At 34.2% G+C, this 24,834-nt stretch overlaps 1 protein-coding gene across 1 annotated transcript in view; it reads right to left on the bottom strand.

Moving 5' to 3' along the window:
• Positions 1-1,522: 1,522 nt before the first annotated feature.
• PIK3C2A (phosphatidylinositol-4-phosphate 3-kinase catalytic subunit type 2 alpha) overlaps positions 1,523-24,834 on the bottom strand; it is a 107,362-nt gene continuing 84,050 nt past the window's right edge. Inside the window, exons 17-33 of the mRNA XM_070803587.1 lie at positions 24,311-24,404; positions 23,721-23,815; positions 23,187-23,367; positions 20,504-20,608; positions 19,570-19,662; positions 18,022-18,151; positions 15,924-16,060; positions 12,889-13,058; positions 11,902-12,058; positions 11,116-11,225; positions 8,945-9,152; positions 7,636-7,760; positions 6,333-6,450; positions 6,171-6,243; positions 5,834-5,943; positions 5,621-5,746; positions 1,523-4,683 (exon numbers count right to left, since the gene is read on the bottom strand). Coding sequence (XP_070659688.1) covers positions 4,501-4,683; positions 5,621-5,746; positions 5,834-5,943; positions 6,171-6,243; positions 6,333-6,450; positions 7,636-7,760; positions 8,945-9,152; positions 11,116-11,225; positions 11,902-12,058; positions 12,889-13,058; positions 15,924-16,060; positions 18,022-18,151; positions 19,570-19,662; positions 20,504-20,608; positions 23,187-23,367; positions 23,721-23,815; positions 24,311-24,404 — 2,215 coding nt within the window. The 3' untranslated portion in view covers positions 1,523-4,500. The remainder of the gene's footprint in view (positions 4,684-5,620; positions 5,747-5,833; positions 5,944-6,170; positions 6,244-6,332; positions 6,451-7,635; positions 7,761-8,944; positions 9,153-11,115; positions 11,226-11,901; positions 12,059-12,888; positions 13,059-15,923; positions 16,061-18,021; positions 18,152-19,569; positions 19,663-20,503; positions 20,609-23,186; positions 23,368-23,720; positions 23,816-24,310; positions 24,405-24,834) is intronic.

Below are 24,834 nucleotides of genomic sequence, written 5' to 3'. Positions count from 1 at the left end.
GAGATGAAGTGAAAGTGTTAGTTACTCAATCATGTCTGACTCTTTGCAACCCCATGGACTATAGCCCGCCAGGCTCCTCTGTTCACGGAATTTCCCAGACAAGAATACTGGAGTGGGTTCCCATTCCCTTCTCCAGGGGATCTTCCCAACTCAGGGATCGAACCTGTGCCTCCTACATCGAAGACGGATTCTTTACCATCTCAGCCACTGAGGAAGCCCAACTGACTGGAGCATCTATTCCTGTGACATTTGGCCAAAGAAATGTCTATTCAAAAATTCTTTGCTTTCTCTTGAATTTTATGAGTCCTTTATGTATTCAAGATGCCAGGTCCTTATCAGATACACGATCTGTGAATATTCTCTCCCATTCTGTGAGTTGTCCTTTTACTTTATTATGCATATACGTATTTAATTTTGATGAAATCAAATTTATCTGTTTTTCTTTGTTGCCTGTCCTTTTTTGTGACATACTTAAGAAAACCTGTCTAATTCTAGGCTACAAAGATGTACACCTGTGTTTTCTTCTAGGATTTTTAACTTCAGTTATGTTTAAGTTTCTGATCCACTTTGAATTAAATTTTATGTTCTAAGAGTCCTACTTTATTTTTTGTACATGGTTATCTAGTTGTCCTCACACGGTTTGTTGAAAAAAAAAATACTACTCTTTCCTCATTGATCCTGGAAGTCCTTTGTCTTTTGGTTTGTGATCCAAACAAAAAGAAACCCAAACAGATGTGAAAATATAATAACCAAAATTAAAATCTCAATGGATGGGGGTTAAACAGTTGAAAAGAGAAGTAGTGAAATGGAAAAGAATTCATAATAAATTATTCAGAACTGAAAAAAGTTACTGATCTATATATTTAAGAATCCTAAAGAGAAAAATATAAAAAGGTGTCTATACCTAGGTACATCCTCATTAATACAGACCAAACAAGATTATCCCTAAGATAGTAACTGTTGAAGGCGTGTGATGGGATTCATTCATGGAGCTCATTAAACTGTTGTCTAACTTTGTATGTCTAAAATTTGCATGACAAAGTGTTTCAAAAAATAAGCTGGCTGTAATTAAGTTACTGCTTTTTCATGGTCTCTGGCTCTTTTACATCTTACCTCTAGGATTAGAGAACCACAACCTCACTGGTATCATTCCAGGATGGAGGTATGGTATTAAGAACTACATTCTCTGTTCTGAAGATATGTCTACAAGCATGGCTGTCACTATACTCTAGTATTTAAATAAACTACCAAAGGCAGGGACCATACTAATAGAAGCATTTCACTTCAATGAAATAGTGATGGAACTCTAACAAAGTGGCAATCCAGACCTTCCAAGAACCACACTTAAATGTCAGACACTCTCTGGACATTTTTAAGGGCAAATCACAGGCCAGTTCTGAAATTCAGGATTACCTGAACCTAATAAACTCCTGGGTGAGATGCAAAGAGAGCAACAGTGAGCTCATTATCAAAGTCTGAAACCAAAAGTGTTAACATATTGATGAAGAAAATGACACCACAGTTCCTTTGTTCCAGAAATATTTTAATACAATCATAGTACAGTTATGAAGTCACATTCAATCCACTGAATATTTTAAGGTATTAATAAAAATATTATACATCTTTATTCACTACCTTAATATAATTAAATTATTTGGTTCTTATAGATGAGACTAATTGCCATATATATTCCTATTTGCACTGCTAGTCAAACAGCATGTAAGTAAATCCATGGACTATGGTAGTGGGGCTTTATCCATTTGTGATCTTAAATCTTAAGTATCAAATTGAATGTTTTCTTTTTTAAATGCCACGTGAATCATAGAAAAAACAGTCAACCAATTTAAGGCAAAATATTGAAAGTTTCATATAACATTAATTTGAAAAGATAAAAGAATATTTTATCAAAGATCATACATGCCTTAACATTGAGATACCTATAGATTCTTATAAAGGCAGTAATAAAAACATCAGTGCAAGTCTTGGATTCCTCAGTACAGAAATTAATAGGTTCTTTGAGAAACCATTATTTTCAAATTCTAAAACACTGCAAGGGGAAAAAATTTCTGCTTAAGTTACACTATGATCATTACAAAATGTATTTTTAGCTCCATTATTCTTTACACACAGTCTTACATGTAGCATAACTATTTTTACTCAATAAAGATAGGTGTGAAACATTGTGATTATACATAAAAATTAGTGTCTTAGCTAGTTTGTTTAAACATTTGTTTCAGATTTACTTTAATGCAAGCTTTAAAAAAAAATGTTTCAAAAAACAACCAATTTAAAGTTTATTGATAGTAAGTAGTGCAAAGAGGCGCCTCTGTCAATTTATTTTTTTGGTAAGGGCTGACGATTAGCGTTCACAAAGAAATAACTTATATTTAAAATACATTTAATATATGTGTTTTTTAATGTCCAAAGAAGGCACATAATGAGTTAAATTAAGAGAAACATTACCACTTGTTTGAACTCTGGTTAACTATACAGAGCATATAATACACACTTTTGGATAAGAATCCCTATTTCTTATAATTGAAAAGTGACATCCCATTCTCTAGCTCTACTTGTAAAAGACACTGCCGTAACAAGACTGCAAGTAGGCAGCATACACTGAGTCCAAGTAACAGTGACCTTTTACCAAGACAGTACTTTTTTTTTTTTTAAAAACAGTGGCTAAGTGACAATTCATGGAATGGAATTAGGTCTTAAAAACAAGTGAAAATATCTAGTACTTTTTTACATTTGCAAAGCTACTTACACACTTTAAGGAAATGTTAACTGTATATGGAAAAAGCAAATAAATGGTGGTGCTCTGATCTGCATTTTAATTAACTTATTAAATAGACAACACATTTTAATATAAAAAAAGACATTCATATATGGGGTATCCTACAAATGGACCATTAGTGTTAGGCACCAAAAATTCAAGTTTTCTATTTAATCTGTCCCACTGATACATCTCAACTCTTCTATGTCTGCTCTGCAGGTATCACCATTTACATTAAATATCTGCACAGTTTATAAAAATTCTGTTCTGGGCAACTGAATCAGAGATTGTCCTTCCTTTCTTGGTATTTTTCATTGCATATTTTATCAGTTATCTCACAGCAACTAGATTGCTACAATCTCTTACTACTTAAAAGTGGTAACTTTTAAGTGTCTGAATTCCTATTCTAGCCATGAGAATTAATATTATATATACCTTTTTATCCAAACTAAACAATTTATGTGTAAAGTTGAATGAATAACTAATAAAAATGAACCCTATTCTTAATGGTTACTAGAGAATGATTTCAATCATGTCCCTAATGATTCTAAATATTGTATTAAGGAAAGTAATTCATGTGAATGTAAAATATTCACATATTTTGAGTAAACCAGACAAACTGTGCCATAAAGGTATACGTTAAAATTTAGTGTGGACCCTGGATCTCTCGTCCTGGGCGTCTTGTGAAGAGTCTGCCCTACTTGTGGAGTTCTTCTACAGAACAGGAATGGACACTTGGGTGCACACATTTTCTCTTGTTTAATGAGAGAGTGGAGTATAGATCCATGGGGGTGAAATTACCAAATTTCAGTTCACACTCCTGGGAATAAAAGTAGGATTATAATGGAATGATGGAATTTAGTGTACAGTTATGTTGATGAATCTCATTCAGTTACTGGGCAATAAAAACATGTATCAAATGGCTGATGTTTAAATAAGTTATACATCTGAAGTATAGAAAATTATCTATCTGTGGGAAAAACATTAGTAAGTATACATTACTTCTTATTTTAGTAAAAAGTGAGTGGAAACTACTGAACTATTTATGAAGTCAGGAAAAAACTCAGAATGAAGTACCAGAGAAGCATATGAAGTTAAGGCACCATTATTTACAACTTCAGTGACTGGCACGTATTCTGAAAAAGGCTTGAAAGACATGAATATAATAAAAAGCAGTGTTATTTTCCCTACTCTATACACTACTTAGTAGTTCTTAACTATTTATTATTTGTGCTTTGCTTTTCGGCCCTATGAGTAGCAGCTGCATCTTATGGTAACATTCTGCACCTTTGCTCTCCTTTGGTGTTTATGAACATACACAGTGGTAAAGGCTGTAAAAGGTGCAAAACAGGGAAACAAACGTGCTGTGTCTGTGTAAGAACAATATGAAATAGATGGCTGAACTGACAAAATAGTATCAGACCACACTAAAGCTATTACTCAATTACTCAAGAAAGGATTAACTCCTTCACCAACTCAAAGTCTTTTTTAGGACTTATTATATATTAAGTTTAAGATTTACAGCATTCTATACAATGACTTTAAAATAGCAATGATGTCAACAAAGTCATAAAAGTTAGTTAAGTGACTGTTGGTCCACCAGATGTGTTGAAATGCAGCAAGTACATTTACTGTATAATTTCTGTCCAAGTATAAAAAAGTTCACATGTGTGTGTACACATATTTATATAACTGTTCTTGCTTCCAAAGCTCAGAAATTCACTAACTTACAAACAGGTTGCTGCAGTCAGTTGATACCATTTAACCGTCTCTTTGCTCAAGTTGAAATCTTTCAACGGCAGGGTTATTCCACCCAAGAAAAAGTTCTCCCGCAGAGATTCTGCACTTAGTACACTCAGCTGAAGTTCTCTCTGTCTTAGGGATTCTTTGCTATATCCACTGTACACAAGCTATAGCAAAGACAGAAAGAAACAGCAGATTACAAATCATTTGTCTGGTTTTTAGGATTATTTTATGTAAAAACATAAGAAAGGTTATTAGAGTGCCTTCAATTGATAACACTGATTAGGACACATCGAGTAGAGTCTGTCTCGTATTTAGATGCACATGTTGTACTTCAGGAGTCCTGGACTTTATCTTGTCATTCCTCCCAGTGTCTCACATTCAAATGCACAAAGCAGAAAATTACTATTGGCTAAAAATTAAACACATGGTTTTTCTGAAATGGAGGTATGGGGAAGGGAAATTACGATGATTTCCCTTAAGATGATTTAATAGATCATCTTTAAAAGAGAAATGGAAGGAAGAGAATGGAAGAAAAAGAGTAGAAGGAAGCAAGCTGGGAAAGAGTAACTGTAACAATTTTATAAAAAGTAAGCAATTACAATCTCCTAAAAGGAGATTGTCTTTTTTCTGGATTTTATATACCATGAGGTGGTAATTTCTGATTATCCATCACTCCGTGCAAACTTGCCAACTACAAATGCAGTTTATAGCAAATCTGGAGTGTTGTAAAGCTAGTCTCTTAACTTCTGGGCATTATCTCCTTAATCAAGTCTTCTCCGTTTGACTAAGAAAACTGAAAAACTGACCTCATTTCAGTTTTGTGAAAGTATATAACACTAACTAGAAAAAACTCTCACTACTTTGTGAGAATAATACCAACTATCTTCACCAAATATTTTATATGCTTTTAAAGTACTGAAAGGGTATTCCATGGTTTTCATAAATTTATATCCTTCATGAAAATTCAGTATTATTTGCTTTCAAATCTCTATCCGGATATTTTTATGTGGATATAATGTTAACGTACATAAATAATGTGGTGTTTATGCCCAAATAGTAGTTGACTAAGAGTTAGCAGATTTTAATAGATTTTTAACTTACCATTTCATTGAATGTTGGATTCCTAGTTTTTCTTGAGATTTTGGTTTTACGTTTGGATGTTTTGTGGGTATCTGGAAGTAGGTATGTTTTGACATATGGATTTGGGTCAGCCCCATCTTCAGTAACCTGTAAAGAAAAGCATTCCCTTAACAGTAATGCTTCCTACCACAGAATAGGTTTCTTCTACAATCATCATTACTTGTAATCACTCACAAGATCTTTGATGTGCATCACCATGATGAAGAGAGTACCATTTCGGTAAGAGATAGATAATTTCACTGCTCCTCCTATTTGGCCTTGAGCAGGACTGAAGGAACCTGCATCTGAAAATACAAAGATGTTCATTTTTATGCGATGTTGCTTGCAGTGGTTCAAGCTGCAACAAAAGTGTTTGCTTTAATTCCCGGATCCTCACATGTTGGAGAAAATCTCATTCTCACTGGTTATAGACAGTAACCCCACTGTCACTCCACCACATCCACAGAGAAGTTACAGGCTTGCAGGTCATAGGGGAGCCATGAAGTATCAATAAAGAAAAAAACAATCTCACCAGCAGACCTAGCTATTCCTTCAGCTTTCTCATCACGAAGTAAAGGGTGGAAAAAGGTACAAACAAGATCACACTAAAGTGGAAGAGAAGAAAGGTTCATTAATTTAAATATTATGCAGCACACAAAAAAGTGTGTTATTATTTTTCAGTTAGGATAGTCACCTCTGCTACATCCATTGACGCACTCATCAAACTCTGTAAATAATTGTTTAATTCAATTTTTCTCTTGGCTGCTACGTCTTTTACGTGTGTTCGCCCTAGAACCATTCTATTAGGAAAGCTACAAAAGAAAGACAAAAAGAAGTGGGATTTAAGTAATTTCATTTGGGAGTATTTATAGAATCAATACTCAGAAATACTCTTTTATACACTGAAATAGAAAATGGAGCCTTAATTCACTATAATTTTTTGATTTCTTTTCTAAGTACTGGAGATGAAACAGTTCAAGTATACATCATCCTTTTATGACTTTGGTACAAAAGGAATATTGTTTTGTTAATACACTATATTTATTACTTGGAGAAGGCAATGGCACCCCACTCCAGTACTCTTGCCTGGAAAATCCCACAGACAGAGGAGCCTGGTAGGCTGCAGTCCATGGGGTCGCTGGGAGTCGGACACGACTGAGCGACTTCACTTTCACTTTTCACTTTCATGCATTGGAAAAGGAAATGGCAACCCACTCCAGTGTTCTTGCCTAGAGAATCCCAGGGATAGGGGAGCCTGGTGGGCTGCAGTCTATGGGGTCGCACAGAGTCGGACACGACTGAAGTGACTTAGCAGCGGCAGCAGCATATTTATTACTTATTTCCTACTTATTTCTTCTCAAGATTAACCACTCACAAATATGCAGATCTTATCCTCCAAAACAACCGTTATTCATTAATCACAACTATTGTAGATACCAGTAAAATCCACAAATGCCACAGAGCTCAAATCATCTTAACTGCTAATTTTGGTGGCAACAGAAAAATGAGACTGCACGTGGAAATAAACTCATACCCACTTTTCTGCCTCCTTACTTTTGAAATCTAGTCTGAGAACAATGTGAATAATTCAACACAGGAATTTACTGGTCATTACCTACATTAAAAACTGAAGGTTTCCAAAGGGCATCAAAAACAAACCTAAACACTATCATTTTGATTACTGCAGTGTCTCAATTTCTTATTTTTCAGAGAAGCTCAGTATAACCACAATAATTATTCCTGCAGTGCTTTAGAAAGCTAGAAAACCCCATATTTTAAGATCGTGATCATTTATTCATTCAAGAAAAACTTAGTTCCTTGTTTATGTCTTGTACGTATTAGGCTCTTGTGATACCAAGGAAAATTAGTCACACACAGTCCATAGTCACACATAGTCCATTTTACAGTAACTTAACACAAAGCTTTTGACCTGTACTTGGTAATAAAGAAACTGTTTCCTATTAAAACAACATTAACGAACAAGAATGAGAACATACCCTGGTAACTTCCAAAGTGGAAAAATAATACTGAGCTTATTGTGAAGTTCCTGAAACTCATCAAATGTTCGGAACACAAATGATGGCTCAAGCTGTCCATCTCTCAAAATTCGGACTACATAAATCTGAAAGGAAATCACATCCCAAACATGTTAAATTTATAATATAACCTTTCTTGATAGAAAATTTTCAGCTTGATCATTATATGTACTAAGGGGTCTTCACTTTGTAATATGTATGTCACAATAGAAAATAACAAATATAAAAACCAATGTATTTAATTACCTTCTAAGAGTATCTTTTACTATTGTCTAAGATAAATAAGAATTGGAACGTGAAAGGCATTCTATTTCTCGGATTAAATAAATGTACTTTCCAAACTTATAAGTGCAGTGCATTTTCAATGAAAATATTAGCAAGTAAATTCATTAAGGAGAGCAAAGGAGACAGCAAAATATAGTGTGACAGGGAGATGGGGAAAACCTGTTTTACTGGATATTTAAACTGCATTATAACATACTTTACAGAGTAAAATACTGGTGCACAGAGTCATTTATATCTACAGACGACCAGAAATAAATTCACGGATATAACTCAGTATATTTAAATAAGATATTATAAATCACTGGGGAAAACAATGAATTATTCAATTAAATGGTGTCCTAAAATATTCTGTGAACATATAAAACTTTACTAATAACAGCTGAAAATCAAAATACTAGTGAAGTCACTTTCTAAGCTCTATCAATTTGTCAAAAATTTAAAGACTGACAGTACTGTAAATATTATCCAGCAAAAATATTAGCACAAAAATAACAGCAAAAAAGATAATAATGCTATACTATTGAAGGGGGAAAAAAAGTACACTGAAAGATTCTGGTTTGTTCAAAAAAACAAACTTTATGTGCATATGTTATAATACTTCGTCCCTAGAGAGTGGAATGAGAACTTAGATTTTTAATTTATATACTTCTATATTGGTTGAGTTTGTTACACTGAGCAAGCTTTACCTTTGAAATTAAGAACAAATTGAAGATAAGGAGAAAAGTAAAATAGCATCACCCTTTCAGTCTTGTCTCTGAAAAGAAGAGTAACATTGGTCCCTCACGGTTTTGGAGCAAATTTACCAAGAAATAAACACCAAAAAACAGTTTAGGGATGCTCCAAGTACATTTAGGGGTTTGGGACCATCCATGGAAGAAAGAAGTATGAAAAGAACAAATGCTTGAACTTTAGCAGAGTCAGTGAAGGAAGTAGGAGAGAACAAGACTGCATGCATGAGTCTCTACTGATACCAAACCAAACTTACGTAATGTTTATCTGGGTTGTATTTCTTATGATAAGTGAAAACAGAAACTTCTTTGATTCGACCATCTTGTCTAAAGGAGTATGTTTTGGGTGAAAATGAAAGGATCGGCTCATCATTGGAAGGAAGACCAGAAAAACGCAACTGAGCAAGGTTATGAATGAAGAAGTTAAACTTTGTGGCAATGCTTCCCAAACTTGATTCAATCAGTCTACAAAATAAAATGTGTTAACACACTGAGAAAACATTCTCATTTAAATAAACAATTCCATTCCTTTTATTTATTTTTTTTCATTCCTTTTAAAAATAGTAAGTAGATTCTCACTTTGTCAGGATTTCCTTTGCCCCATAGGCCAAAAACCTGTTACAATGTATCTCACCCCAACAAAAATACTTTAGCACAGGAAAGTCTCCATTCCATCTCATCCCACTGTCTCTAAGAAATGATGCTTGGATTTCTTAAGCTCTGTGGGGTCCAATACTAATTTTAAAAGCTATTAGGGAGAGAAGATGGTTGGTATGATGCCAAAAGACGGTTCATTTATTCACTTTAATAAATATGGAAGGCAGCAACTAAACAGACATACAAGAAAGCAACCAAAGTAATCCAAAATTCCAAAACCCCATTCTATCAAATAGTTGACTAGTAGAATCTGGTATCTTATTCCTTCTTCAGAAAGTTATCATTTCTCTCAGTTGGAAAAAGAAGTTTTGACAAGACGCAGAGTTTGGTGGGGATAAATTTGGAAGGCAGGCCTGAATAAATCATTTTAGACAAGCAAAGGAAAACAGAATAAAGGAATACACAAAGAAACAGTGTCAAAAGAAACTCTCTTGTGTGAGGGAACCTCACACAAAAGAGTTTGTCCTTGTTAATGGACTGAATGTTTGTGTCCCCCAAAATTCATATGCTAAAGCCCCAACTCATAGGGCCTTTATGGAGACAGTGTCCTTATTATAATGACTTTCTTCCTCCTTTCTCTTCTCCTTCCTCCTTCATGTGAGGAAACAGCGAGAAGGCAGTCAGTCATCTTCAAGCTTGAATCCTTACCAGGAAGCAAACTGACTAGCACCTTGATCTTGGACTTCCCAGCCTCCAGAACGATGAGAAGATTCATTTCCTTTGTTTAAGTCCCCTGTCTATGGTATACGGTATATTGGTATGGCAGGCCAACTGACTAACACTTAATGCCTGCTTTACAGTTTGGCCCAGGGGAGCCAACAAGTCTCAATAAACAAAACAAAACTCATCAATACCTAAATTATCAACATTAGTCTGGAAGGCTATACAAAAGTCAGCTTCCTTCAATTCAACTCAGCCCAGACTCATAAGACTAGGGAAGTCCAGCCCAGTGTATGCTACTTCTTCTCCAATGAGAGGAAGAAGGCAAGAGAAAAAGGAAAGAAAAGAACACGAGCCTATGCGCTCCTTCCTCCCTTCTGTGGCATTTAATGAGGTGGTATCACCAGTCTGTGACCAACCTGGTCACCAGATGTGTAGAACATATTTGCCTACAGGAAGATTTTCTTTAAAAGTAATAATCACAAATTCAAATGCCAGTCACTGGAATATGTGTTTCAAGCACTACATCATGTAATAACAATTTAACAGCAGTGTCCCAGAGGTCACTGTTTTAAGCACTTACAGTACCCATGAAAATTGTTATGGCAGAATCCTAAAAGATACAGTGGTATAGATATCATTTTAGGAAAAACCCTTGTATCCGGCACTGTAGAAAAAATGTTTTGCAAAAACTGTTCATAAATGGAATGTTTAGAATTAAAATCATATATATTCTAAATATAAGATCATATTTTGAGATAAATAATCTGGGGGGGGGGGCCCACACTGTACGTCTTGCAAAACCTTAGTTCATTGAACAGGGATTGAAACCAGGTCACCACAATGAAAGCACTGAGTCCTAACCACGGGACCACCAGGCAAATTTCCAAAACAAATGGATTTTTTAAAGTGCTATTGCCAATCCTTCACATTTATTCAGTAAATAAACTTTTGAAACAAGCTTTTGATAAACCTACTACTTGCTTATTGTAAATCATAATTTTTTCTTGTTAAGTCAGAATTTTGATATATAGCATTTGTTTAAACTAAGGAAAACAAATCAAAGCTAAACAGGGTGTGTCTTCTCTAATATACTTAAATTATACCTTACCTAGTAAAGAAAATTGTAGCTTCTGCATCTGTAGTTTGGGGCTGAAGTGCATCTCTAACATATTTCAAATCCTGAGTACTTGTAAGTTCTGGTAACCCTGAAGGAATCATCTATATAAAGGAAAAAGAGCTTGTGACTCAAATTTTTTACAAGTCTGTTCCGCACCCCTCCCTAAAAGCTGGCCAAGTAATCAGAAAAAAAGCAAATAAATGACTCAGAGTTTTGAGGTGTTTGTTAGTATTTTAGGGACCTAAATCTCTCAGAAATAAGAAGAGTCTTGGCCAAGGAGGTCAACTCTTGGAAGTCACAGTCTATGGAATAAAAACTGTGAAATCCAAACCCTCTATGTAGTCTTCCATTTCTATATCAATTTCAGTCACAATAATCATAGGGGTTTTTTTTGGCTTGTTCTAAATATACATCCAAAAAAACACAGAAATCTTAAGAGCACAGCTTAATAAATATCCAAAATCTGAACATATACAGGTAAAGACAAAAAATATTCACCAGCATCCCATATGACACTCGCAGGGTCCCTTTCAGATACTATTACCGCTCATCCCCAGGGTATCCACTTGAGGGTCTTTTTTTTTATTGCATGGACATATAAATGGTGTCTGGCATATTTCACATGGCAACATTTTAAAATATTTCAGTAGTAATATACCTGACATTTAAAACCAGAATAAATTTTATTCCAAAAATCACATAATATCTGTCTTTAGATACTGAAACATGGAAGAATTGAAACAAAATTAATTAAATGCTTGTAAATAACAGAGTTACCAGTGAAAGGAGGTTAAGAAAGAGGTTTGTTTGCTTTCTTATCAAGTTGTAGGCTTGACAGCAGAGGTCCACAAACAACTGGAAACGAATTGTGGGCTTTTCACCCCCATTAATGACATATGCCATGTCAGAGGTCAGCACAAAAGGAGCCCGATCCCTATTTTAAAAGTACAAAAAAAAGAAAAGAAAAGAAAGTATACACAAAGTATTATTTACAGAAGATATGCAAATAAGTGCTATTGCTATTACATGGTTACTGAACTAAAGCTACCTGAGCCATAGCAATTTCTTGCCTGGAGAATCCCAGGGACAGAGAACCTGGTGGGCTTCCGTCTATGGGGTTGCACAGAGTCTAACACGACTGACACAACTTAGCAGCAGCAACTTAATATCAGGAAGTTCTGATTTTACATAATTCTAAAAAATTCACATTTCAAGGAAAGCCATCATATAATCTCATTATTTGGGTAGAATTTATATATGATATTTTCCAAGGTGATTATCAGTCTACACACAACCAGAGATCAAACAGTACATACAAATGAATATAGAGAAAACTCTTCTGTTTGTTGCCATTATACAATTGGGAACATTTCTAATAGGTACCCTAACTAGATAAGACAAAATACACCTTAATTCATTTCAACAAAGGTTACACACACATACACATTCTTCTCTACTACATGGTAAACTCATCTTTTAAAGCCTTTTTCATCCCTAGTTATGCTAAAAGGGAGCAACAAGGCAAAGAACAGCAAGAACATTTTTTTTAAACTGAAGTTTAGTTGATATAAAATATTACGTTACATGTATAAAGTGATTGACAATTTTTAAAGATTCTCCATTTATGTTATAAAATATTGGCTATATTTCGTATGTTGTACAATATATCCTTGTAGCTTATTTTATATGATAATAGTTTGGGACATTAATTTGTGAAATAGGAAGTGCCTCTATTTTCTTTAGCAATAATAACAATAGTAGTACCTTTTGAAGCTACCAAACATCTGGGCGTGGCCCAAAAACTTTCCAAAGTCAATATGAAACATGTGTCCTGTGCTTCGAAGCATTATATTGTCATTGTGTCGATCACAGATGCCTAAAACATAGGTGGCTACACAGCATCCAGCACAAGAATAGATAAAATTCTCAGAAGCCTATAATAAAGATAAATTATCTTAGGAAAGATAAAATTATCTTAGGAAGGAAAAATAAAGGGAAAATAAAATTATCTTAGGAAAAAGATTATTTTTAAAGGAGGCAGAGTTACAAAGATTAAAGTAATTTATCACTCATTGAAAACACAATTCTATTCTTTCTCAATAGTTTGTAAACTGGTTTATGGTAACAGATACCAGTTTTTCAAAAGTAAACACCCTTCTAAGAGTTATTGCCCCTTCTGTCTAGCTTTTGTTTCACAGCAGGTAGAGATTCTGCCAATCTCTACTTAGGGTATAATTTGCCTTTGAACATCTTTTAAGCATCATGTTTGTGGAACCCTGCTCTTCACAGACTCTGCTCCTTACCACAAGCTGTTTAACATTGGGACAAAGATTAATCTAAATAAAGGAATATTTTTTTCCTTTTTTGGCTTGTAGGAATGGCATGTGTAAAGAAAGTAAGCTTATATCTTTAAACATCTAATAATATGATGAGTGTGTTTTGTCATCCATTTAGTGACTATGTGTCATCATCAAGTTTCTCAAAGCTGGAAGAACTTTCATTTTAGCCCTGCCTGTCCTAGGGATTAAATTAATAATATAATATCACATAGAAGGATACATTGTATACAATGCATATTTTAATATAAAGCACATGTTGTTGTTCAATCACTTTGCAACCTCACAGAGTGCAGCACATCCCACTCCTTTGTCCTCCACTATCTCCCAGAGTTTGCTAAAATTCATATCCATTGAGTCAGTGATACTAATCTAACCATCGCATCCTCTGCTGCCCCCTTCCCCTTTGCCTCCAGTCTTTCCCAGCATCAGGGTCTTTTCCAATGAGTTGGCTCTTCACATCAGGTGGCCAAAGTATTGGAGCTTCAGCATCAGTCCTTCCAATGAATATTCAGGATTGATTTCCTTCAGGATTGACTGGTTTGATCTCTGTGCAGTCCAAGGAACTCTCAAGAATCTTCTCTAGCTTCACAATTTGAAAGCATTAATTCTTTGGCACTCAGACTTCTTTATAGTCCAACTCTCAAATCTATACATGGTTACTGGAAAAACCATAGCTTTGAGTATATGAACATTGGTGGGAAAAGTGATGTGATTAAAAGTGATTAAAAAGCTTTTTAATATGCTGCCAAGGTTTGTCATAGCTTTCCTTCCAAGGAGCAAGCATCTTTTAATTTCCTGGCTGCAATCACAACCCGAGTGATTTTGGAGCCCAAGAAAATAAAAATCTGTCACTGCTTCCACTTTTTTCCCTTCTATTTGCCATGAAGTGATGGGACCAGATATCATGATCTTAGTTTTATTAATGTTGAGTTAAAAGCACATGCATTTATTCTCAAGACACCACATTTCTGAGTGAAAGTCATAAGGCTCTACATGCTCATGGGATTAATTTTATTCCATAACTCCCTAGAAATTGTTAGTGATGATGATGATGATGATGATAAGAGCATACGTTTACACAGCACTTTTCACAAACCAGGCACTGCACTAGTCTCTCTCTACATATACACAAATACTATTTACATTAATGTAAGTATTTAGATCATTCTTTTTTATAAGATTTTAAATGAATTCAATATGATATATACACACACACATTCATATAAACTGTGTGTATGTGTGTATATGTACATATTAAATTCATTTAAAATTTTACAATGGTGATGTAAATACTACTAATCTTGCCATTTACGCATGAGGGAAACTGAAGAAAACAGAAATTATCTATCTGCCCAGGATTACATCATTGTTAAGTGGCAGAATCAAGATTTAAACCCAGGCAATGAGATCCCACTGTGTTATATTCCCTCTTACTAAGCAAAGCACATAAAAGAGCCAAGTGCATAAAATCCACTTAAAATATGGACAGGGGAGTCTGGCATGCTGCAGTCCACAGAGTCGCAAAGAGTCAGACATGACTTAGTGATTGAACAACAACAACTTGACAATTATTTTGTGTCAACTTATCCAGAATCACAGAGCTATTATTACTATAAATAAACACTGGCTTCTTGTCCCAAACTACAAGAGAGAGCTCTTAAATAGTGTAAAGACCAACAGAGGACAAGATTTCTGTAATTTACTTTCATAGGGTCAACAGGTAGCATTGGTAGCAACAGGTAGCATTTGTACATATCTATCTGCAAATGTAATATATTATTGATTTGACATAAACTAGGATCTCATTAAAACTAAGATCTGTATCACCATTGAAAGTCTTCTTGAGTCTTCCTTAGACCAATTTAGGATTGTTAGAAGCCTTATGTGCTACGAGATTTCCCTTTCCTATTATGTAATTCAAAAGTATACTAAACAAAAACTTGATGCCTCCTACAGGAAGAATATCAATTACAGAATTTATTCTATGTAGTGCTTTACATATATTAATTCATTTAATTCTCACAATTATCTTATACATTATTTTTTACAGTCATAATATATACTATACTGTTTTATAGCAAAGATCACTGAAGCACAAGAGGTTAAGTCAACGGATCTTTACAGTTCTTGAGTGACTTGGGACCTGAATTCAAGCTCAGAGAGCTTGAATCTTCTTCTACTTTTACAATCTTCTTCTATTATCATATTTTCATGAAATACAACAGTCTGGGTTATAAAAATACCTCTGGTTTTGCTGGCCTCTAAATATATGTTTGGAATTTTTTTCTTTTTTTGTAATTTAGCATTGGTTTCACTCAGATCCTTGCCATTAAAAGCATTCTGTTTTTTATTCTTTTCTTTACTTGTAGAAAAATACTGTTTTCACAACTTAAAACTGAATGACTAGTCACAAGAGCTGGAAAATGAAAGTACTTGAGAATATGGAGACTAGTTAATTACCTTTTCATATTCCTCTTCAGAAGGATTGTATTTCCTCAGCCACTCAGCAAGCGGTTTATCTTTGAAGGATCCAGTCACACCATATTCCACTTGGATTTTCCTGAGGGTATCTGAAGCAGGAACTAGCTCCACCATGCCTTTAGCAACAAAACATTAAGACATGTGAAAATGTGTCCCTGCAAATGCACAGCTTTCGATGTTTGACGTAAGATACCAGTTTAGAATAATCATTTTTAAAAAATCAACTCTGGCAGCCCATACTAGAAAGTGTGAGCAATCAAAACTATCAATATAAAAACCAATTTTATTTTCAGAAGTACCCAAGATATAAAACTGAATTTGACTATTTGAGACTTTATATCTGTATATCCATGTGCTACTCCCACAAAGAGTAATAATTTTAATTACAAACTAGGTAAAACTGATTCCACTAATAAAGCTACTTATAAGATACATGCTGTCCCATTTCAGCACAAAAGAACCTTCTCTGTAGCGCGTATCCGGGCAATGTAAGAGTGTTTCAGAGTATAGGAAGCCCTTTCAAGAGAAGAACAGATTAAGATGGTCTTTGTGATGTGTCTGAGTCTCAGGTTACATGTTTTCTCTTCCTTACTGAAATGTAAATGCTGTACTTATGTAGAAAAGTTTTTAAACACAAATCCACATAGAGAACTGTACCTTTTGTGTTTAAAAGAAAGATTATGCATGTTGGAACATACACAAAATAGTCTCAGAAAGAGAATTCCCTGGTGGTCCAGTTTCACTGCTGGGGTCACAAGTTCAATTCCTAGTCAGGGAACTAAGATTCCTGCATGCTGGGCGATATGGAAAAAAAAAAAAAAAAAGTAGTCTCATAAAGCTATGTAAATGGTTATATTTTGGGGCCAGGCTGCCAAGGAGGTGTGGGTGAAAACTAAGATTTAGACTCCAATTTATTCTATTACAGGCTATATGAGTATTTTACTGTATGTGTATACAGAATAAAAGATACAGATACAGAGACCTACTTTGAAGAAAGGACTAGATATAACCAAGAAGGCTAAGGCCTGAAGGCCATTCCAAAAGAAGGCATTTAAAAGAAAGCATTCAGGGCTAGGTTGTAACCCCAGTAGTATAGTCACACATGGCAGAGTGAATTCATTTGAATCTTTTATGTTGCTTAATTACATCATCTGATTTATAGTTCACAGTGACATCCTTTTTCAATGAATACCTGCATCCTGATTTTATGAGTATGATTTGTCAAATTTTTAATATACATACAAATTTCTAATTTCTTTAACAAATATACACACATACAAACTACTATGTACAAAACAGTGGATAAAAGTTCATAATGATACAAAGTACAATTATCCTCTAAGGGAACTTAAAATGAATCCAGCAGAGAAGAGGCAATGTCTGGTAAGTATCAAAGACAACTGCTGAACCTGGAGAAAGGAGGATTACTATACACTGATTATTATAGGCTAAGGTGCTTGTTAAAAACTTCAGGTTTTAACCATGTGAATGTGGTTTCTTCATTTGAAAAATAAGGACACTGAAAGATAACACAAATGAAAAGCTTTAGCACAAGGCAAGGCACAAGGTAAGCACTCAACCATCAGTTAGAAACAACATAAAGGGAGGAAGTTCACTGCCTACAAAATTACACAGAATTCCATAAAAGAGAAGAGTTCAACTATATGAAATAAGTATGGTGACAGAAAAACTAATCCAAGCAAATGACAGGCTCTTATTGAGCAATCTCTCTTGATAAAGTGACTTCCATTTCATAAGATGTACTGTCTTGCAAGATTAGGGCTACTCATTGAGTTATTATTGAATATCAATAAGAATTCTTAAATAGACTTGACTGCCCCTTTTTTGAGGAATTATTCTGACCAGGGATCAAGCCTGTGCCCCTTGTAGAGGAAAGGCAGAGTCTTAACCACTGGACCATGGGGGAAGTCTCTGACCTGATTTCCTTTTGATAAAATAAAGTCTGTACATTCTAATATGGTTGAGATCACAGACCAGCATCAGGACCGTTAGAGCATGAACACTCTGAGCGTTATCCAAGGGGGAAAAAAAAAAAGACTACATCTAACAGATTTACCTCGATCTCTGCCAGTTGAGAGACATTTGAAAATTACCATCCTCAGATCTAGTCCTTCTTTAAGCCAGATCTTGTCCATAATCTTTATCATTTGTAAAGCTAACATATCTTGCCGAAGATCTTCACCAACCTTGAAATTAAGGAAACAAAATGAAACTCGTACATTTCCAAAAGCCTTAATAGATTACATATAAAAAAGGGGGGAGGAGTGGGGAGAAGGGAATAGAGAAAAGAGTAAAGAATGAGACAAACCGAACCACTTTTTATTCTTCTGCAGCATCCCAGAGAAAGTTACTTAACTTCTTTACGTCTCGATTTCCTGATCTGTACACTTTAAAAGACTAGGTTTTACAGTATGAGTATTATATTCAATTTTTTAAAAGGGCAATATGGGTGATCTTTTTGATGATCAAAATATTTCATATCTTAACTGTATCGATGTCAATATCCTAACTGCAATATTGTACAAGATAATATCATTGTGTAGAGGGTACACAGGATTTCTGTGTAATTTCTTAAAGTGAACTATGAATCTACAACGATCAGTTTACTTTAAAAAAAAGTTAGCTCTCCAAAAATGAATTCCAACTGGAATTACATTTAAGTTTTCATTTTCTTCTTAAATTGGATAAAATAACTTTAAAACACATAATGATAAATACATTTTTGAGATGAGCCAAGAAAATTATGGGGAAAAAAAAAAGAGGTAATTTGCCTTAAAAAAATTACAACATACAAAATTACTGTATTCAAAAAGATGAGACTGTTTTAGGAAAAGGCAAAGACATCAGTAAAATAAAATGGAGTCCAAAACCAGATCTGGGTATATGGGAACTTGCTATATATATCAAAGGTAGTTGACTAATCAAACTCATTGAATTAACTAAATCTCTACATTCTTTCCTAAAAATAATACTAACTGTGACTGCAACAAAGAAAACTTTGATTGCTAATGCATGTGTGTGCATGCTCAGTTGTGTCTGTCTGACTCTTTGTGATCCAATGGACTGTAGCCTGCCAGGCTCCTCTGTCCATTGAATTTTCCAGGCAAGAATACTGAGTGGGTTGCCATTTCCTTGTCTAGGGGATCTTCCTGACCCAGGGATCGAACCATGTCTCTTAAGTCTCCTGCACTGGCAGGAATATTCTTTACTACTGCCCCTTTACCATGCACCTGGAAGCTCTGATTGGTAACAGATTCCCACAGGTAAGTTACATGTTTTCAGAAACAGTGCCAGTTCATAGTTTTGCAATTTTACTCTGCACATCTCTAAGGTGTACCATTTATATCATAGTCTGGGTGAAAGGCACTACCTGGAGCTGTGATATACTTAACTAGCATAAGATGGCCATATGCAGCAGTTCTAGCCCAGAGTTGCCCTTGTTCCCAAATCCATTTGAAAAGAGTTTATAGCAGTAATAATTTTTCACAGTTATTCAATTTCATTTAACACTAAATAAAATTACTTTTGCAATTCTGAAAAAGGAATGTGAGAAAAGAATTTTTAAATTACAAACAAACAAACAAAGTCACCTTATTCTGCTCACCTTAAACATGACATTAATTTCTTCCCCCATTGGATCAGCATTCACCATTGTGACTTTCAAGGGCACAGCATTAGAACTGAAGAAGGAACACGACTACAAATACAATATGTTAAGCGTTAAAATGATAATACTGAAATAAAAATAAACTGAACAAATTCATTAGCAGACATCAAATTTAAAATTAAACTGGTTAAAAATAAATAAATAAATAAATAAAATAAAATTAAACTGGTTAAAAAACTAATTTAAGACTGTAAGAGTAATTTAAAGAAAACAACAAACAAAATCCAAAGGGAAAATGTAATCCCTGCTACACCCACCTTCAGCGACATAATTACACAACCCTGTCACCCACTGTTATAGTCCAATGAAGAGTAGCCATATGTCAACTTAAAAAAAAAATTAAATCTGAGACTCCTTTCAAAACAACAGACTCTAATGGATGAATTTACTGGTTACTTTTGCTGAACTCAAGTTAGAGAAAAATCCATTATTTGTACTATTATTAGCCCAATTAAAAATACAATTACTCAATTTTGATATTACAACTACTTTTTAATGACTCTAAAAAGTGTTATAAACCTTTGAAGAGTCCAAGTGGCCATTCACAAGGAAGGTAAAAAACTGCCTACCTGTGGCTAGGGAGTTTTACCACTGGAATTATAACATATGCAACTATTATACCACAGCAAAAAATAATTTATTTCAAGTCAATAAATAATTTCATTCTGTTTTGTTCAAGAATGGTAATTAGATAGGCATATACTGAGATAAAAACAGATTTTACACAAACACACAACCAGAAGTACTTATAACCAACCTACGCACTTATAACCAACCCACGCACTGCACTTGCCTTAAGCATACCTGCCCACCTGCCTTTTTATTACACAATATTTGAAAATGTAATATGAACTAAAGTATTTTATGTCACCTTAATATTTAATTCTTTTGCCACAAGACTTGGATTGAGAGGAAGACGGCATTTACTTCTTAGAAAAAAGGACTGTACTCGTTCCATACTCCTTTGGAGGATAACCTAGTTAAAGAAGTTGATATTGTAAGTACATAATGAAAATGAAGACCTATTTTTCAGACAACAAAAACACGATGTGGACCCAATTTTTTAAATGCCCAACTGTCATGCAGTCAAAAACAGCTGTTGCTAAAGAAAGTTAATATACTATAAAAATAAAATTTACAGCAAAGACTATAAACATAAGGGGGAAGTACATATGCTCATATTTAACATATTCGTTAATACTGACAGTCAAATAAACAAACAGAAATTAAATAATAACGAGATACCAATTTTTATCTAATAGACGAAAAATTTAAGATAACATTTAGTGCTGGCAATAGGGTTGGAAATAGATACGTTCATAATCTATTGGTGGGGAGTGGGGTCTTCACTGGTTAAGTTTTGTTTTTGATATTGCAATTTAATATAAACTATTATAACTGAAAATGTATATAGCTCTTGACTGAATTATTTCATCTGTAGGATTATCCTATAAAGGAATACCAGCAAAGGGACAAACACTTACACATTCAAGTTCATCACAGAACTGTTCAGGAAAAGAAAAAATGTATAAACAACCTGCACAGATGTAATGGTTCATAATTTATGCTACCGTACCTTGTAATACTATGTTCTCATTATTAAACAAAAAGTATAGTTGTATGTACTGACATGAATTCTCCAAGTCAAAAAAAAAAGCAATTTACAAATAAAAAAACATCATTGCTAAAAGAAATTAAAGGTCAAAGATATCCCACGTTCATGAACTTTTAGACTTATTACTAAGATTGTGATATTTCCCAAATATTGATCTACAAATTCAACACAATCTTTATCAGAACTTCAACTGCTCTTTTTGCAGAAATGGGAAGGCTGATACTAAAATTCATATAGCATTATAAAGGACTTCCAAACAGGCAAACAATCTTAAAAGAGAAAAAGCTGGAGGACTCACACTTTCTGATTTCAAAACCTGCTACAAAGCTATGTAATGAAAAAAGTATAGTGTGAAGACAGACATATAGATCAATGGAACAGAACTGAGAGTCCAGAAATAAACTCATACAACTATGGTCAACTGATTCTCAACTAGGGTGCTGAGTTTATTCAATAGGAAAGAACAGTTCCTTTAGCAGATGGTGCAGCAACACCTGGATAACCACATGTAAAAGAATGAAGTTGGGACGCTTGGCTCATAGAACAAAGCAAACAAGCAACAACAAAATAACCTCAAAATGGATCAAAGACTTTTAAAAAGTGAACCTATAGAACTCCTAGAAAACATAAGTGTACATCATTGTGACCTTGGATTTGACAATGAATTCTTAGATAGGACAAGAACAAGTAAAAGAACAAGCAACAAAAGAAAAAAAAAGTTAGATTTCATAAAATTAAAATCTTCTGTGCATCAAAGTACATCATGAAGGAAATAAAAATACACAAAATGGGAGAAAACATTTACAAACAGTATATCTGAGAGTATCCAGAATACATAAAGAACTCTAACATTCAACAACAAAAAGACAAACCAATTAAAAAGGACTTAGAAATTTCTCCACAGAAGATATACAAATGGCCAACAAACACATGAAAATAAGCTCCAAATCATTAGACATTAGGGAAATGCAAATCAAAACCACCATGAGATGCCACTTCACATTCACTAGGATGACTATAGTTTAAAAAAACTAAAAATAAATTTTGGTAAGGATATGGAGAAAATGAAACCCTCATTTGTTTTTTTGTTATTCAGTCACTAAGTCATGTTCGCCTCTTTGGGAAGCCATGACTGTAGCCTGCCAGGCTCTTCTGTCCACGGGGTTTTCCAGGGCAGAATACTGAAGTAGGTAGCCATTTCCTTCTCCAGGGGATCTTCCTGACCCAGGGACTGAACCCATATGTCTCCCGAATCTCCTACATTAGCAGACGGATTCTTTACCACTGAACCTTCATACCTTACAAGTATTATACCAGAATCATAAAATGGTGAAGCTACTTTAGGAAAGAGTTCAGTGGTTCCTCAAAAAACACAGAATTACTATACGATACAGTAATTCTACTCCTAGGCAAAGTGAAAACAGATGTTCAAACAAAAAAAAACACACAAATATTCACGGTAGCACTATTCAGTAATAGTCACATAATAGAAACAAGCTTGATGTCCATCAACAGATGAATGTATAAAAAAAATGTGCTATTATTTACACAATGGAACACTATTAGATACACCTGCTAGAATATAAATGAATCTTAAGCTTATAAGCATATTCATTTGAACTTCTTCAACAGTAGCGTCAATTCATACTTTTATTACTTTTATAATCACAAAAAAGTTAAAAAGCAAAACAATGAGAAAGAAACTCGAGAACAATTTTAATCGGAAAGAAATTTATAAGCATGGAAATGAAAGGGAACTGAGTTAGGATATAAAATATCTTTTCCAATAGATTTTAAGCAACCTTTGAATTCAATCTGCTTAAGACAGCATAGATGAGTTCTACTGGATGTCTACTGAAAAAGAATAAAAGCTTAACTTGTCAGTACTGCAAAGATTCTTTAACATCAAAACATTTATGTTCCCTCTGTGGGTACATACCTGTCTGGCTGATCCACTAGCCTGTCTTACTTTTTCTGCTACTCCTCCTAAAAGCTGTACAAGCTTTGTCTGCTTCAAAAGTTCTTCTCTGAGTCCTTTTCCTCCTACTGAGAGGAGAGCACCCAAAACATGTTCATATCGGGCACCAAACTGTGCATCATGCAGAGCATCCTTGAGGAGCCTAATACAGCAAAATATTGATGTCAGCCACTTCTAAGAACTAGATTAATGTCTCTCAAAAATTTATTTAAAAAGTTTAATTTGGGGTATCTAGGAATTAATTTTAAGCTATACAAGCAAGAAAAACTCTTTCAATATTACAGAGCTCTAACATGCCAAGTAATTCTGAAATAGAGGGTTCTGTTACTTCTGGTTTTATTTCTAAATACATAAAAACTTAGCTTCTTTACAATAGTCACTCCAATAAAACACCTGGTATCAACAGCAAATGGTCTGAGCATACTGTTTAGACTTTGAGTGTCATTTGTATAAATAGGAACAGAAATAAAGTACTTAAGAAAATTTAAATCTTACCAATATAAATGGTGTGCTATCCGTATATTTCCCAACGCTCTGGACAGAAGGAAGTGCACTAATGAACTATTCAAGTAAATTTCATATTTCAAAGCCTACATGCAAAGAAAAATAAGAATGAGTAGTTGTCAAACCCATACTACATTGTTAGGATAAAATTATCAAAATATAAACTATATAAATCAAGGATTACTCTTGTTGAGGAAAGATGATACTAATAAAAAATGAAACAATTAATTTAGGTGAAATTAATGAAATCAAGCAGAAAAGTACACTGACTTGGGAATAACATTCATTAGCTATGTTTAAGTGGCCAATTTAAAAAAAAAGAAAGAAAACCTCAAGTCTGGTTTATTCTGATAATTAAAATTCTAGGTACATATATATATAGTATTCAAGCAAGGCAGCTGACAATAGTAGAAAAAATTTCACACTCAATTCAAATGCAACGCACTTTAACATCCCAACTGAACGAAAGTATTCAGTACTTTTAATCAAAACAGAAAGGAGATCCCTTAGCAAGATCCCTCCCTACTCATAAAAACTGGAGAGAGCGTAAGAAGGGTAGATAACCTAGTAAAAAAACTCACCTGCACAAACTGTGGAAGAAGATCTGTTAGCTCATCATCACTAATGGCCTCAATCCAGGTCACAGCTAGGGACCTCACTTCCTGATCAGCAAATCTAGAAGCATACCACAAAATCAAGATTTGATGATGATTTCTAATGAACCTATTTTCCCTGACGACACAATCTCAATTTATTCCTGACAAAGAACGCTCAAATAGCTATTGAAAAGCAATGTGTTACATCTTTTTTCTTAGGAAAAAATCATATTGTCCTATACACAAATACAATTTTGTGACTGTTTAGAAACCTTTAAGATCATGAAAATAAATTCTGACCCATATCATAAAAATGAAACAAATTATTGAAAATTTACAACCTCTCTAGATTAGTTTTCAATGATATGACATCCCTTTTTAATAACCTCAACACAAAAGATGTGTTTATAGAAATATGCATTTACACATTTATGTGACACTGCTTTCACATTAAAACAAAGGGAACTAATCCTGTAAATAATATCTTGCCAGAAAAATTGACAACAATA

Source organism: Bos indicus, chromosome 15 (assembly GCF_029378745.1).
Source record: "Bos indicus isolate NIAB-ARS_2022 breed Sahiwal x Tharparkar chromosome 15, NIAB-ARS_B.indTharparkar_mat_pri_1.0, whole genome shotgun sequence".
NCBI classification, from domain to species: Eukaryota; Metazoa; Chordata; class Mammalia; order Artiodactyla; family Bovidae; genus Bos; species Bos indicus.
This window is presented reverse-complemented; position numbering and strand designations above follow the sequence as displayed.